General features: G+C 38.8%; 1 protein-coding gene across 1 annotated transcript in view; it reads right to left on the reverse strand.

Annotated features, from left to right (window-relative positions):
• ITGAE (integrin subunit alpha E) overlaps window positions 1–17,918 on the reverse strand; it is a 1,198,231-nt gene that overhangs the window by 924,202 nt on the left and 256,111 nt on the right. The window contains exon 4 of the mRNA XM_044054873.1: window positions 4,127–4,194. Within this exon, the coding sequence (XP_043910808.1) occupies window positions 4,127–4,194 (68 nt within the window). The remainder of the gene's footprint in view (window positions 1–4,126; window positions 4,195–17,918) is intronic.

Below are 17,918 nucleotides of genomic sequence, written 5' to 3' on the forward strand. Positions count from 1 at the left end.
CAGGGTAGGCTGGTTTATAAATGAGAAGTGAAGAGAAGATGGAGAGTAAAGCACATTGTTTTACCTTGATGGGGTCCTAATATACAGAGGGCAAAGAAAAGATCTACTGCCTATGAAGGGATAACTGAATGCTGGTTATGACACTGAAAAGAGTGGAAGGAGATTAATGGTGAATGGCTAAAGTGTATGCATTATTATATGTATAGTTGCACATTTTGTTGATCAGACTATCCCACTAGGCCAATGGCCTATACTGAAGAGAGCCTCTAGTTGGTATTTGTATTGCTTAAGGCCGACTTGGCTATGATGCTGAGGAAAGTCTCTTATGTTTTTCTCAGTAAGTGGTGTGGTATCTTCTAAATCCATTTAAGTTGTCACTGGGAAGGTGAGACCTCACTTTAACATATTATGTAAAGGACATCACCTCTAAGTGCACCACCACCCTATATTGCACTAGTGTCAGGACTACAAATCCAAATATCTGGTGTGGGGCTAGGACCCACATGGAAAAAACATATGATGTAATATACAATGCATGAATAAGACACATGTTAATATGGTGTGTCACATTTCTGTTAATGTATGTATACCTGTGTCTTAAGTGTTGTTTTAATAAAGGTGCTTAAAAAGCAAATATGCTCCCTACTGAGTCACTTACACAGATTCTGTAGGAATGAAAGAATATGCTAGAATTTTAACTAGGATTAGGAAATACAAAAGGAAAAAAAAAAAAAAAAAATTTGGATTTTTAAGCTCTTCCCCATAAAGAAAGGATTTAAAATCAGAGCTATGTCAAATAACCCATTGGACTGGAGCACAAGATCAATGTATGCATGTAGGCTAATGACAAAACTGATATGGTAGACACAAATGGAGATGCCAGACTTGACAGAGACCTGCAAGCTGCAGGATAGCTAACAGCAAGATTTTTACTTTAAAGAAATTAAGGATATGCACGTTTGTAGGGGATCATAAAGACACCAGTGGATTAGGTAGGAATTAGATAAAGGGGGGAAGACACAGAAAAGGATATGAGGGTCATAATCACCTCTAAGCTGAATCTTGTTATGCAATAAGAAAGGGCAGCAAAAAGTAATTAACTATATATCATAAAGCCTTTAGTACTATTTGTAGGATATGGAATACTCTTAATCATGACAAACAAAACTGCTCATCATAAAAACTTTGTGTTCAAAACCCAGCTTTTTCCAATAATAGCCAATGGCAGTGCTATTATTGTTTCTTTATTACATTTTATCAGTATTCTAAATGCGGGTCTACTTCACTTTGTCGAAAACCTTAATCATCGAATACTTTTTTGTTGAACCCTATTCATCGAAGCGACAGTCCATCGCACAGTGAGCCATCACTGGGAATTTGCCCTTTTCCCCACTGTAGTGCGATCTCGGAGTTGGTATATGTAGTTTGGGGGGAGTGTGGAAGACAGCCCTCTACATGGTTGGGTTTTAAATGTTATTTTTCTGATGTTCACTTGGCTAAGCACTTTTTACCCCTGGGAAAATTTTCATTTAAATGTATGTTCAATAGAATGAGGCTTCAACGAATAGGGTTTGACAAAAAGGTATTCGACCATTAGAGTTTTCAACAACGTGACGTAGATGCCTAAATGCGGTTTATAAAATTCCATTTTAATGTTTCTTAGAAAGGGAGTTGAAACTATATAGTAATTGATGTGCTAAATATGTTGTAATTGCAGTATTACTATTATATTTTAGCAAATGTCATTGGGTTTTATTGTACGTTTATTAATGTATTCTTATTCAAGGCCCTTCAGTACACAACTTAACAGCATGGCTGGTTCTTACCTGGTAAACAAAATGAAATAAATAAATGAAATAAATAAAGGCCTATAAGAATGCTAGGGTATGCAGCAGAAGACATGGGTGGTGTGGATCAATGACCACTATCCACTGCATCTGTGACCTTCTTGAAGAAGTTAACCAACTTAAATGGACATAATAGTTTGGTTTTGTCAAGGGGAGGTTAACAGTCTATCTGTATGAGATTTTGATAACATAGTTAATGAAGTCAGATAAAATGCATTCCATGGCTTTGCAAATTAGATTAGTTAGGGTGATTGGTCTAGAGTTTGCAGGTCTGTAGTACGGCATCCCTTACTTCAAGTGCATACGCTGAAAATCTGTGTTGTTTAAAATTGAAAAAACAAGTTCAGGTAGTTATCCACAATTTAGCAGGCATCCAGATAAATTGTCTGGATCAATGGAAGTGTATATTTAGTTTTTGAGAGCATAGTTAGGACAAGTTCTTTGATGGTTTTGTAGGGTATAATGAACTTGGGGGATTTGAAATATTTCAATGACTGTTTCTGGGGCAAAGTTGGCAGTAAATTTATCTGCAAGTACATTATTTCTTAAAGTTTCATTGGGTGGGTTTAATTTCTCCAAGTCCTTTGGTTTTCTGATACCATGATGGGAATGGGCCCTAACTCCTAAATCAGGGTATGATTAAATTTCATGAAATTAGTATTTTTTTCAATCTTTGATGTTAGCCAAAGGTACTCTTCTCAGCAAGCCTGTGCTGAGTTGGTCAAAACAGATGATGACAGTGGTCATTCAGAATCAGACTAAGCAAATCCAATGCAGTATGATGCCAAGTCCAAGTCAAAACAATACTCTGCCAAGGAGAGGATGCTGACTAAATCATTCCCTCTTTTCAAAAAAAGGGTGCAGGATGAAACTCTGGAAATGAAAGCCAGCTCTGTTGGTACAGAGGGATGATGCTCTAATGGCAACCCAGGAGGTGACCCAAGTTCAGTGAGAATCTCCGAAGCCTACTAGAATTGGTAGGTGGCAGGGAAGGAATGATAAGGTTTGTGTCAGCTCATCATACCAAGGGAGGTGGGGGGTGAGCTGTACATCTCAATCAGTTCCTTGTGAAGGAAGATGCCTTGAGGGCAGCTGGTGCAGGATTGAGTAGTAGTTGAGTCATGAAGGAGGATATTTCCATCCTTTGGCCCAATGTGGGACTGCTCCTTGTAACCATACCTTTAAGGGAAAGGGAATAGAATGCCTACTGCTGAGGGGAGGAATAGGGTTAGCATTAATGATAATAAGAATAGAAGTAAGGTAAATATATATATTAAGTATAGTATTGATATTAAACAAGTTTATGATATAATAAGAGGAAACTGGAGGATTTTATCTTCTGATGATACCCTTAGGGAAATAGTAGGGACACTCCCAGCTTTGTTTTTAAGAAAAATAAGAATTTGAAGCAGATATTATGTGACAAGGGTAGGGACAGGATTGAAGTTCTTAAGAAGATAGGTACATTTTCATGTCAGCACTGCAAAGCATGTGAATATATTTATTCAGGGCATAAGTTAGTTCATTCCATTACTAATAGAATTTATGCAACCAGGCTTTTTGCTACCTGCAATGCGCAGAATGTTATATATCTTGCTCAGTGTATGTGTTGTAAATCATTCTACGTAGGTAAAACTAACTGTAGGTTAAAAGACAGGATATTTAAGCATTTATCAGCTATACATATAAATGACACACATAGTGCTTTGTTTCAACACATTCATAAATGTCCGGGACATTATTTTAATTTCATGGTGCTGTAGTGTGTTCAGACTAATAAAGGGGGGGGGGGTCTAGTTGGGTATATGGAATATTGTGAAATATCTTGGATTATTACCTTGGGAGCTGACAGAAGCCCAGGGATTAATGGTGCTGTGCCTTTAAAGCCTGTTCTTAACAGGCGTAGACCTCACTTTTAATTGTTAAAAATTTTATTGTTAAATTAATTAAACAATATGATTGGTTATTTGTATCTTAAATAATACTCGTGTCATTATGCGGTTGTCTGATGAAGGGTTTTCACCTGAAAGCACTAGCCATCATTTCTTGTTTGGATTAAAAGTTTTATGTTTTTAGCCTGCTGGTCTGCTGAGTTTCTTCTTGGTTTAGTTTGTTTTTACTACAACAGACCTTTGGTGCCACAGTATCTGGTTTTCTTCTTTTTGACTTTTTAAATTTCTGAAAAGATTCACAAATTAGAAGCACAGTAGAAAACTATCATTTATGCCAACTTGACTAAATTAATTCTGCAAGAAAAATTACAGGATACAGCTACTCACCAAGAGGTCATAATCCCTTGGATTCCTTGTCAGAAATAGGCCAGGTCTCATGCGTTTCTTCTCAGGGACTGAAATATAATGTAACGATAGAAAGACATAAACAATATATTAATTTACTTGCAAACTATTTTCTAGGAGCACCACATATTCACTCATAGCTTACCTCCAACATTTAAAATGCTAAATTTAAATTTCTTTGTTCTTAAGTAACTACAAATCATAAAAAAGAAAACACACACTCAGAAATCACAGCACTTTTTTTCCATGCAGCATACAATTTTCTTTGATACACTACCATGACCCCTATATAAAACTATATTTTACTTAAGACTTCTGTCTGTCTTTTTACTTTGCCCACGTGACAGAGGGAGCATTGTCTTCAATGACTGTAAAGTCAACATAGGATAAATATTTTGGCAATAAAGTCCAGTTCAGAGCTTCTCTGATTAAATAGCGCCTGTGCTCATATTTTGTACAGCATGCTAATAAGCTAAAGGGGCTTGCCCCCTGGTAAAATAATTGTTTCACTGCTTACTATTTTGTTGTTTTTAAGAAAACTTTGTACAATGTCCAGAAGTTAATAAAGAACTCCTCAGAGAAGAATAAGACCATTAACTACAGGGGAGCTGTTTCCACCCCCACACACACACACGCACACAAAATCAAATTGCACAAAAGAGACCAGAATTATTATATGTGAAGAAGAAACTCATCTCAGATACAAAGTGAGAAAACTGATGGGTCACAGCTCATTATGGATACACTGGATCATACCTCTCAACTATACAGATTTTTGCAGAATGTCCAGATTTTTGTCTCATATATTTGATCTCTTCCTCATAAAATTTGCGATTTTCTGGCAAATCACTGGGATGATCTGAGGATTGAAGTCACTACATACTGATGTACATTTGTGTTTCAGACTTCATATCCTTCACAAAAATGCATGCTAAGGCAACTCTTGTTATACTAGCAACTTTTATAAGAGCAATATTTAAAATCTGTTCCTATTTTTGGGTCTTTGTCCTCCCATTCTATCAGGCTTTGTCCAGATATTTTATTCGAGAGGTATCCACTGGATTTTCTCTCCCTTGGATGCTTTCATACTCCTAGAAGTCCCAAATAGACTTCTCAACTATCCTTGTCAGAACAGTCCTGATTTTACCTCATGTGCTTGCAGCACTGTCCCTCATTTTTTTTTCTGGTAAATCACTGAGGATTACAGTCAGTCAGTGATGCCAGAAATTAGTGTTTCATACTTTTAGTTTTCAGAAAATGCATGTTGATGCAAAAGTTATTATTTTAATAATTTAAGTGAATTAGAGTAATATTTAAAAGTTGTCCTCATTTTGAGTCTTTCTCACCCCTCTAGGTTTGGCTTTGCCCAGAATTCTTGAGCAAAGAAGTTGAGAGGTCTAGTCTCAAATGTGTTTAAAGATGAAAATGATCACTCTAACAACACACTTTTGAGAGCAACTGCAACAAGTACGGCATGTGTCTTGAAAAGTAAGTCTAACGGTGATTAACAAATACACAAATCAGTCTTCAGACAGATGCTTTGCAAATTTCTCCTGCAGGGACATCTGTACATGTGTAGCCACAGATAATGCTACATTTGTGATAAAATGTGCTTGTGAGTAATGAGACAAATATTTAACGTTTTAACCCATACCTCACTTTTCTTCACTTGGTTATTCCTTCTAAGCAAGGTCAGTCAGCACCAACTTAAAATTCTTTCATTTGCCATGCAGCTCTGTACCCCCGGTGCCTTTGCTACTACTGTAGGCCCTAAAATGTCCCTCTGTTAGGTTGGTCCCACCTCCCTAGATGTAATTAGCATAATTTTTAACAAAAGTTTTGCTGCTCTGTAAGAAAGGATTGAAACATACAACTTAGGAGTCATCATACCAAGGGCAAGCTGTCTGGCAGTAGTGCACTGACTGGCCCTATCCCTCTCCATGACATGGTGGCTTATGATGCCAATGTATCTTGCTAGAGAGGAGGGGACCCACCACTACAGTGACATGCACCCTAGTAATCCCCCTCCCCCACTGCCTTGTCTGGTAGCTGCTAGCTCAGTTCCTCAGAGCTAGTCATCGTGTGGCGATGACACCAGAGAATTTGAGAGATTTAGCTTGCATCTGACGACATCCTTGGAAAGAAAAATTAATTTAAGTACTATTTTGCACTTGTATTACTTGTTTTCATTGCATTCTAGAAAATGTATGTGCTATTTATTGCTTTTCCTGTACTTGCTTAAAGTTTTAAGATGGATTTTTCAATGCTGTAAGGTGTGCTGTTTAGTGCTCTAAATACATTGATCTGATGTGTTCAATGCTTTTAGGCATCTGTTTTTGTGGTTCCCTAACACTTGGGCTCCATACCAGTAATTTTACATTAAGAGGGTTACAATCTCCACAGTTGTAGCAGGAGAGGGTTGATTTCACCTATATGAGCTACAATTTGCTGGTGGAAAGCTTATTGTGTGCTTACCTGATTAGCCTGTAGGCATAACTAGTTCAAAACTTGTTTTCTTCTGCTTCTTTATAAGCCTTAGATTTGCACAACACTGCATTTTGTGCAGCAGTGGTTACTGGTGACCTGTACATATGCAATTACTAGAAGGTGTATTTTTCCCTATAAAAACTACTTCTGAAATTTTCCACATTCCCATGCTGCTCAAGAAGCAACTAGTCTGTGTGCTGAGCAGCACTGCCACATTTAGTTAGCTTTATATTACATTATTACAGCACTAAGAACTATTGCTGCTCAAAGAATGACTGGTTTGCACACTGGGCAGCATCACTGTATAGGATAGCTGTAAATTACACTAAGTAAGCACTCGTCCCTCATCTGGTTGCAAACACCCTATTCTCTTCCCTTGTAAAGCACATATTAAGGAGCTTCAACCATGGATAGGTACTTTCCTGCTATCTCTGCATCCAGCTTGGTGGACATGGGCATCTGAAGCAGTGTAGCAATTACCTCATGTTTACTTACAGCCAGTTAATTCTGAAACAGACAAATACAGGATGTGAGAGATATAGTTATACAATGTCACTGAAGGCAACTCTCACATACAGACAAAAAAATGTCAAACAGGTTGTCAGTAACACACACAACACTCACAACACTTACTAGGCACATAGAACCACATATGAGATGGTGTTCATATGCAACTTACCCAAACCCAAATGGTCACCCAGACACAGTCCCCAGAAACATTGCATGCACACAAGCAAGACAACTCCAACCACAACACATAAAACTACATCTCATAGTATTTCAACTACCAAGCCCATAAGGCGTAACACCACATAGCCCAATACTTTGGTCATAGGAGACTCTGTTGTGAGACACACTGATGTCCCTCTCAATAGGTGGATGTTAGAAAAATATGTATTAATATGTGTTTGCTTAATAACAAATTAATAATCAAGTGTTTTTAATATGCTTTTCATTCTATTTCTTATGCACTGTGATTTTTATAAATTGAGTTTCATATGAGGCCGAAAATAATCCTTACTGAAACTGCAGCATGCTTACTGAAACTTGCAAGTTGCCCTCTGACCTAGTAACTGCTAGCACAGCAATATTCTTGTTTATGCCTTGTGGAAATGTACTTGAAAAACAGGTGTTAATCTGCTAGGTCAGAAGCATATGAATAGACAATATACCATTGAATAAATGTAATGATTTCAGACAGACAGCTTTGTTCAGAGGATGGGAACCTCTGCAGCTGCAGTAGTTAGAGATAAGTTAGACAAAGACTTTTTAGAGGAATGAACTGCTAGCATTGTGTTCGATTTAGCTATAGTATCTTGAATGTAACATAACAAGTATCTAACTGAAAGTAACCAAGGCCATGTTGTTTTCCTCAGGATGTTTCACATAAAAATTGTTTAAATCAGCAGAAAATCATGGGAAAGATGGTCAGCAAATGATGACCAAAAGGTGGTAATTTGTTACGTCAGCATGGTAGGACAGGATTAATTTGATAACCTATAAAAATGAATGCATTTCCTGTTTCTGGTTAGACAAACTCTGTATTAGCACGTTTTTGTCTCCTTGCTGCAAGATTAAAGTGCCTTAACCTGAACCTACCGTGTTTTGATAATTTTTAAAGTATATTTTTCCTTTGACAGATTGGTCCTTCGTGCCGGAAAACGTATCTCTCGCTCTGGACCTAGGTCAGAATTGGGCCCGGTGGCATGCATCCGTACGGAGAAGAGGCCAAATCAGCTCTTCTGCTTTGAAAGACCTCCGACTGAATTGTCGTTCAAAAGAGACCAGCCACTGTTTCTGATCTGGGATTGGAGGACGAGTCAACGATCCGGTGGATCAACTCACGGAGGGTCAGGTAAGGAGGAATTACCTTATTTTTGTTTCAAGATCAGGGACTAGTTACAGAATTATTCTTTTTTTGTCAGGTAAATTGCTTATGCAAATTAGAGACAGAAGAAGGTATTACTGTTTTTTGTCATAGATCAGGGAAACATGATAGGTAGACAGTTATTCTAGATAAACTGTAAAAAAGGTGTAGACTTGTGGTACCACGTGATAGAAAGGGTTACGTAACAATTTACAGCTTAGCTAAGACATCAATGGGAAATCAGTGCACAAAAAGCTCCCAGGACACACCCCTAACCGAAGACGTGAAGTATATGCAATTACAGCGTTCCGATAATGTTAAATATTATACCAAATGGGTCGATAAGTACAAATTCGAGGGTAATTTAGATAAACTCGCACTTATGAAACTTGTAAAACAGTTAAAAATAGACACGAAAGGCAAATTAAAAAAGCAGAGACAATTAGGAGTCCCTCAGGCACACAGGTGGCTTGAGGAAGCAAATTGTAGGGAACAAAGAATTAAAAATTCAAAAACTATGTTTTTAGACAAAGAAGATAATAATTTAGTAATAGCGACGGCCCCTCCTTCGCCCCCTCCACTTCCGTTGCCAGAATATGAAGCGAGTGGACGTGCTGATCCACCTCCGCTATACCCAGCTGTCCCTGTAAAAGCACAACCGTTTGTCAGGGATCCCATCGAGACCAGGTCTCGAACGCGCAACTTGAGGAGGGAAATTGAATTAAATGAGTTAAATAGAGCTTCACAAGCTATGAGCGAAGAAGAAATATGTCCGCTCATAGAAGTACCGAATCCTCAGGCAGGACAGGCAGGACAAGATCTGACTCTTTTAGTTTATAGACCGTGGACACCGGAAGATATCCGGAAAGCCACAGAAGGTATTCCCCACCCAAAAGTGAATTTTAGGAAGTTTTTAGAAGATTTACAAGGTATGAGATTAAGTTACCATTTGAATGGAGAGGAAGTAGAAAAAGTAGTTAGACAAATTGTAGGTCCAGATTGGCACATGATTTGTGGCAGCTGGAATCCTCGTGATGCACAACTTAGACCACTCCTACATACTGATGCAGAACTAGATGGCAGAGTGAAAGGTCTGACAGACCAGATCTCTGAAAGGTGGAAGCCTAGGGCTGATTGGACTTGTATTAATCAATGTATACAGCAGGAAAAAGAAACAGTAGATGGGTACTATGCCAGGTTATTAGAATGCTTTAACAATCATAGTGGCATGACAGTTCCTGAAAATCAAGCGAATGATTCCCCGTATGAACAACAATTGAAAAACGCATTTTTGAAAGGATGCATTGAACCTGTTAGTAGCTTCATTACGAAGCATATGATAGATCATCGAACAAGTAGGTTACAAGCCTTACTTGAATATGCTAGACATGCAGAAAGACATTTTAACAGTAAAAAGAAAAAGAAAACCCAAGTATTTTCAGCAGAAGATGGGTCAGAAGTATTTGTAGTACAAACTGTGAAAAATGGTAAGAAAAATGCCCAGGGAAATAAACAGTCTGACAAACGATCAGAAGATTTCGAAGAAAGAAAGAAAAAGGGTGAGTGTTTTAAGTGCAGGAAAAAAGGACATTTAGCAAGGAATTGCAGGCTAAATAAAATGTCGACTACAGAAAATAAGGAGGATGAGGAATGACTATATGATAGTCAGGAATCACTGAGTGAAAGTGGGCAGGAAAAGGCAAGTGTAAATGTGATAGCAGGTGAAGAGGATGTGATACAAGGGGTAGAGGATGTATATAAATACACAGACGTAGAAGAAAATGAAATTTTGGACCTAGCTCTTTTGAGCTTAGACCTTTACTTAGCAGATACAAAACCGGAAGTGACGCTTCTGATGGAGGGGAGGGAAGTTAAATGTTTGTGTGACTCCGGGGCCTCACGGACCCTGATACACCCTTCCAAACTACCAGAAGATACAGAATCACCAGACTATATACTAGTGAAAGCCGCTAACGGACAGCTATATTGGGAGCCACTCTCCCGTGACATTACCATAATAGACCCTGTTTCAGGGATGACTCAGAAAAGTAAAATTGCAGTTTCTGCAAAATGCCCAGTGAACCTTTTGGGTAGAGATTTAATGCAGATATTTGGCATAGCAGTAGTTCCAACCATGCAGGGTATGAAAGCACAGTGACAAATGGACACTTTGGTAGTGTGACCAGAGGGTGAAATGCATTTGTGGTACAGCCAGGACTTGGTTACGACTGGTCCAGGGGCAGTAACCGAAGAACTGATGAATGTAGCTATCAGCAAGTTCCCCTCCCTCGACATTAACAAACAGCATTTGTTGCATTGTACTCTATATTACTGTAATAGACCAGGTCCTGATAAAGATTATGAACTAGAATTGTTTCAGAACCATGCAAATAGGCTGGTATTGCAAAATTTGTACTGGGATACAGAAGGGAACAGTGTAGCAAGCTGTTCATTGCCCCAGGAATTTTTGACACTCTACAAATCTAACCGACTGGCCCATGTTAGTTTGACTAAGAATAAAACTCTAAAATGGGCAGACTTAGGTGAGAAAGTCACGAGGTGGGAAAAACAAACAGAACTAGAACTCTCAGAACAAGGAGTACAGAAACAGAAATTGAATTGGATCACACAGACACACCCAGCTGTACACTCACAGGCTAGTGAGGATAGTTGAGTATTACTATTATTAGAAGAAGAGGAAAAAGCCTTGCGGGACATACCAGACATTCTCTGGTCTGCAGGGAAATCAGATGTAGGATTAATACGAACAGCAGGACCAGTTACCATAATGCCAAAATCAGCTTTTAGACCCCAGAAAAGACAGTATCCCTTGAGAAAGGATGCAGAGGTAGGAATCAAACCTATCATAGCAGTCTTACTCAAGGAAGGAGTCTTAATAGAATCCCCTGATTCACCATGTAACACACCCTTATTTCCTGTCAAGAAAGCAAACTGGGAATGGCGTATGGTCCAAGACTTACAAGCAGTAAACAATGCAGTTATACCTAGAGCACCAATGGTGCCAGATCCGCATACCTTACTGAATGATTTAAAGCCAGAACAGAAATATTTTTCAGTGGTAGACATAAGTAATGCATTTTTCTCGATACTGATACACCCTGACAGCCAATATGGGTTTGCATTCACATTTCAGGGAAAGCAGTATACATATACCAGATTACCACAGGGGTATTGTGAAAGCCCAACAATATTTGCACAAGAAATGGCAAGCAACCTGGTGGGATTTATCCCACCGAAAGGTAGTCAGATTCTACTTTATGTAGACGACATTCTGCTGGCAGCCCCCACCCAGCAAGAATGCAAAGAAGACACGATACCTTTGTTACAATTTTTAGCTACTCAAGGACACAAAGTAAACAAACACAAGTTACAGCTTTGGAGAAAACAAGTTAAATACTTAGGATATGTAATATCCAAAGAAGGTAGAATATTAGATGAAGACAGAAAAACAGCGATTTTACAAGCAACTAGACCAACTACCAAGAAGGAAACTATGTCCTTCCTGGGAACTACTAATTTTTGTCGGAGTTGGATACCAAACTATGCTTTGGAATCTGCTCCACTGGCCTATTTAATATTTAAAAAGCCGATGGCTGCACAGGATTTATTACAATGGACACCTGAAGCAGAAGTAGCTTTCTGTAAGCTAAAACAATTGATATCATCATCCTTAGTTTTAGGATTACCAAACTATAACAAGCAGTTTATTCAAACTGTAGATTGTAAGCAAGGTTATATGACATCAGTGTTGACACAGTAACATGGGGACAAACAACGCCCCATAGCTTACTATTCATCACAGTTAGATCCAGTGGCGCGGTCTTTGCCCCACTGTGTACAAGCAGTAGTTGCAGCTGCAATGGCAGTGCAGGCTTCAGCCTCAGTAGTATTGTTCCACCCTCTCACATTGAGAGTGCCTCATGCAGTCGCAATCATTTTACTGCAAGAAAAAGTAGCGTATCTTTCTCCAGCTAGACATCTTTCCTGTATGACCATTCTGTTGGGCCAACCTCATATGACAATTGAATGATGTACAACTTTGAATCCGTCAACTTTGCTTCCAACCCCTGTAGATGGCAAACCGCACTGCTGCCTGCAGGAGATTGAGCAAAAGACACTACCTAGACAAGACCTTATGGACGTTCCCTTGGATGATGCTGAGGTGACATGCTATGTGGATGGCTCGTGCAGGAGGGGTCCTACAGGACAGAACCTAGTGGGGTATGCAATCGTTTCTGATACTGAAACTTTAGAAGCAAAATCTTTGCCACAAAACTTATCTGCACAAGCAGCAGAATTGATTGCCCTAACAAGGGCATGTACCTTAGCAAAAGGTAAGAAAGTGAACATTTATACTGACAGTCAGTATGTTTTTTCTACTGTACATGTTTTTGCGCAACAGTGAAAAAATAGAGGAATGATAACATCTACTGGTAAACCGATTAATCATGCGCAACTTATTTTAGACTTGTTAGATTCAATTCAGTTACCTAAGAAAGTAGCTATTTGCAAATGCGTAGCTCATACAAAACAACAGGATAGAATTTCAAAAGGTAATGCACGGGCTGATACAGCTGCAAAGCAGGCAGCTTCAGCCACAGAAACTTTTCTTTTGAGCGAGGAATTACAACCCTCAGAGACTTTAGATTTAGAAATGTTAAAAACAATGAAGACACTGACTACAAATCTTGAGAAACAAAAGTGGATAAAACGAGGAGCAATCCTCGAAAAGGGACTGTACATCTCCAAGGAAAAGAAACCAATTTTGCCATCTAATTTATTTAGATATGCAGCATTGTTGAGCCATTGGCAGAGCCATGTCTCAACAGGGGGGGATGGTACAGTTAGTGAATCGAGTGTTTACAACTTATGGGTTTACAAACTATACAAAAAAATTTTGTGCAGTATGCCATGTTTGTAATAAGCATCATGCACAAGGGGCATTGAAGCCTAAGCGAGGGAATTTTCCAACACCACCATATCCGTGCCATACCATTTGTATGGATTTCATAGAATTGAATAAATGTGAGAATAAGAAATACTGCTTAGTTATTATAGACATGTTTTCCAAATGGGTAGAAGCGTTTCCAACTAAAAACCCAGATGCAGCTACGGTTGCAAAGGTCCTTGTTAAAGAAATTATACCCATATTTGGGATACCGGAAAAGATTTATAGTGATAACGGGACACATTTCGTGAACCAAACAATTCAGCAAATTAGTCGTTACTTCGGAATATCGTTAAAGAATCACTGTGCGTATCACCCCCAATCTGCAGGACTAGTAGAGCGGCACAATGGGGTACTGAAGAATAGGCTTAGGAAATTGATAGAAGAAACACAGAAAAATTGGGTGCACTGTTTGCCTTTAGCACTGTTGAGTATGAGAACTGTTCCAAATGTAAAGGGATTAACTCCTTTTGAAACTTTGTTTGGGAGGGCATATTATACACCTCAGTGGAAACCTCTCATGTCTACAGAGCAGGAGGCTGACAGTTCACTTGCAGGTTATATGAGGAGATTTTTGAATAACAAACTTTTGCAGTTAAATTCTGTTTCAGATAAAGAGCAACCGAAATCAGAAGCACCAGTAGCCCCAGGCACTTGGGTCTGGGTGAAGATTACGAAGCGGAAGAACTGGAGTTCTCCGAAGTGGGAAAGTCCATACCAGGTACTGCTGTCGACACCCACCGCAGTCAAAATCGCGGAACGAGCTTCTTGGATCCATTTGACACACTGTAAACTGGTTAAAAACTTTGAACTGGACAAAAACCTTGTTACTGTTGCACAACAAGAACAAAATGGCCAGATACAGAGTGAGTAGAGACACTGAACAATTTCAGAAAACTTGTATGATTGTTTTTGTTGCAATATTGATCACATTATTCTTTTTGCTGTGGCCATACTTTTTTCCTGCCACAAAGGTTGAACTGATTAGACGTAATGAACCAAACATAGACTGGCATCCGAACTTTAACACTTATCAGGCAATTACATGTGTATATGCAGAGACTTTCAATGTTTCGAACTGCTGGGTCTGTACGGCCATACCAACAGCATACGGGGGTTTGTTAATGACTGCTATCCCCCTAGGGGTCAATGAGACCTGGGAAAATCTGTTTTTTGACACAGTTGCTATTAAAGCACAAGATAAAGTAGCACTGTATTTGCCTGTGACACAAAAAGGAATTGTATGTTTTTATAAAAACGACTCCATCCAAGTTGGGTGGAGTAAATGTAATGTTACTGTACAGTACAAATGTTATAGAAAACCAAATGATTTGAGTGGATCTTGTAATACAGATTATGATTCATTTTTAAAATCTATGCATAAAACTCTTGATCAGGTACAGCACAATCCTGTACTTTTCAAACAGTTATCAGTGATAGATAAGAAAATGTTTCATGCAGGGCAGTCTTTTCGTAACAAAGTAATGACAAAGGTAGAGGACTGTTATTTTGTATGTGGGAAAAAGGCATATAAATGGTTACCTGAGAATTAGTCTGGCAGCTGTTTTTTGGGATGCCTGGTTCCGGCCATCCGACACACTGCAGCCTTGCCTCAAGGGAGTATTCGAAATACTCGAGACGTAACCAAACAGACTGTTAAGAAACCAGAGAATCCAGTGGGATGAATCGAAGCAGGGTGGAAAAACCATCGTACTGTGGGAACCAAACTTGTGCACATGGACTTGAGCGATGCTGTTATATCCTGGGCAGGTATATCACCCATGTATGGCGGAGTTAAATCAATATGGGAACTGCGAAAACTGTCTAAACTTCTCGAAATAATAAGTAATGCAACTTTTTCTGTCCTTGAACTGATAACTGATGAACTGAATGCCATGAGAACTGTAGTGCTTCAAAACTGAATGGTTCTTGACTTCACCCTAGCGGCGAGAGGTGGGACTTGCGCTTTAATCAAAGAAGAATGCTGTGCATTTATTCCTGACCATCAGCATGAGATCAACGATCATCTCGAGGTGATTCAGCAAGTGTCGGCCATGACCAAACCAGGCCCAAACCCTCTGACAGAGTTTTTTCAGAATGCCTTTGGGGGGGTGGGGTTCCATCTTTATGAACATACTGATTGCTATTGGGGTAGGTTTACTCCTAATAGGAGCTTGTATTTGTTGCGGAATCCCCTGCATGAAGAAATTAATTAAGGAATTCATAGATATATCTGTATCTGAAACTATGTATCAAAGTACTGAATTTGAAGAGCTGCTAGAATGTCAAGACGCTTTCATAAAAGTTTAAACTAAATGACTTTCTTAACTGCAAATCCTAAATGGAAGAGGTTAGGAAAAGAAGCAAACTGTTTATCCTTTTTTGAAAATAGAATAAAAAGTATTAACAGGAGGGAGATGTTAGAAAAATATGTATTAATATGTGTTTGCTTAATAACAAATTAATAATCAAGTGTTTTTAACATGCTTTTCATTCTATTTCTTATGCAATGTGATTTTTATAAATTGAGTTTCATATGAGGCCGAAAATAATCTTTATTGAAACTGCAGCATGCTTACTGAAACTTGCAAGTTGCCCAGTGACCTAGTAACTGCTAGCACAGCAATATTCTTGTTTATGCCTTGTGGAAATGTACTTGAAAAACAGGTGTCAATCTGCTAGGTCAGAAGCATATGAATAGACAATATACCATTGAATAAATGTAATGATTTCAGACAGACAGCTTTGTTCAGAGGATGGGAAACTCTGCAGCTGCAGTAGTTAGAGATAAGTTAGACAAAGACTTTTTAGAGAAATGAACTGCTAGCATTGTGTTCGATTTAGCTATAGTATCTTGAATGTAACATAACAAGTATCTAACTGAAAGTAACCAAGGCCATGTTGTTTTCCTCAGGATGTTTCACATAAAAATTGTTTAAATCAGCAGAAGATCATGGGAAAGATGGTCAGCAGATGATGACCAAAAGGTGGTAATTTGTTACGTCAGCATGGTAGGACAGGATTAATTTGATAACCTATAAAAATGAATGCATTTCCTGTTTCTGGTTAGACAAACTCTGTATTAGCATGTTTTTGTCTCCTTGCTGCAAGATTAAAGTGCCTTAACCTGAACCTACCATGTTTTGATCATTTTTAAAGTATATTTTTCCTTTGACAGTGGAATAAGGAGAACATTACAGTTAGTTGTCTGTCAGACACCAGGATTTACCAGCTCACCCAAGCACTCAGGTCACTAAACCACAACTGCCAGTATGACTCAGTCATAGTGCATGTGAGTATAAATGACCTGAGATGTAGCTCTCTGCACTATATAAAGAGAAACATGATTGAACACTCAGAATATGTGTCATAGGCAGGTATAAGCCTAGTACTGAGCAGCATTCTACCATCTCCAAAGATAATGCCACAATACCAACAAAAAATGATTGACTTTAATTGATTTAGCTACTAATGTCACTTGTGGACAGCTGCTCCTTTTCCAAGGAGCCCACAAGCTGGACCTCTGGCTTCCACTTTCTTGCTGGTTCCTGGATATCAGTGACAGACTGGCTAACCTGGTTGTCCATGTCCTGCCCCTGTGAGAATCTCCCACAATGGTACTATTACACTGTGTATCCCCCGTTTGTTATCAGTAGATGCTATTTTCGGCCATATGAATATATTACTTCCTCTAACATCCTGAAAGTCCCTTGATAATTTTTTACTTTTAATCTGTTGTAACTTGGTGTCGTATGCACTGACAGCACAGTACAGTGAGTCCAATTTGAGGAGGCAATTCTTACTATGGAATTTACTTTCTAATTCCTGCTGGTGCTTTTCAATTGCCTGAATGAGACATTGTTCCTTAGGCTGGAAAATTCAATCCACAGATGCATATATTTATAACTCGTCTAAAGGTTAATCTCCTGCCAACGTGCGAGCAACTCGGGATGGTGGTCGGCATACACAATACCCTCATACCACGGGAAATTACTCAAAAATCAAGCAGGCTTCAAGATGCAGATGTTGCCATTGAAGCCACTTGAGTTTATATAGCTCATTTTCTAAAACACCGAACAAATGTAAAAAGGACTCATTGTTCTCAGATGTTACAACAGTGACTGCATCATGCTGTAGAAATGTCATACTCAAGACAGGATTATCGTCAGTAGTGGCCAACCTCCTCATCCTCTCACGAAAGGTTCTGGCCACCGGTGTCACTGGGTTATAATCCAGTTCAGCTGTAACAAAATTAGCTATGTGTGCCTTTTCTCCGAAAAAAATATAAAAGCAAAAAGAAGAAAACCAGATACAGGAAAGATAGAGCTGCTCCTTGGTATTCTATTCAAGGGAAAGGGAATAGAATGCCTACTGCTGAGGGGAGGAATAGGGTTAGCATTAATGATAATAAGAATAGAAGTAAGGTAAGTATATATATTAAGTATAGTATT

The sequence above is a fragment of the Protopterus annectens genome, chromosome 13.part0, assembly GCF_019279795.1.
Source record: "Protopterus annectens isolate FY-2018-M chromosome 13.part0, PAN1.0, whole genome shotgun sequence".
NCBI lineage: Eukaryota > Metazoa > Chordata > Ceratodontiformes > Protopteridae > Protopterus > Protopterus annectens.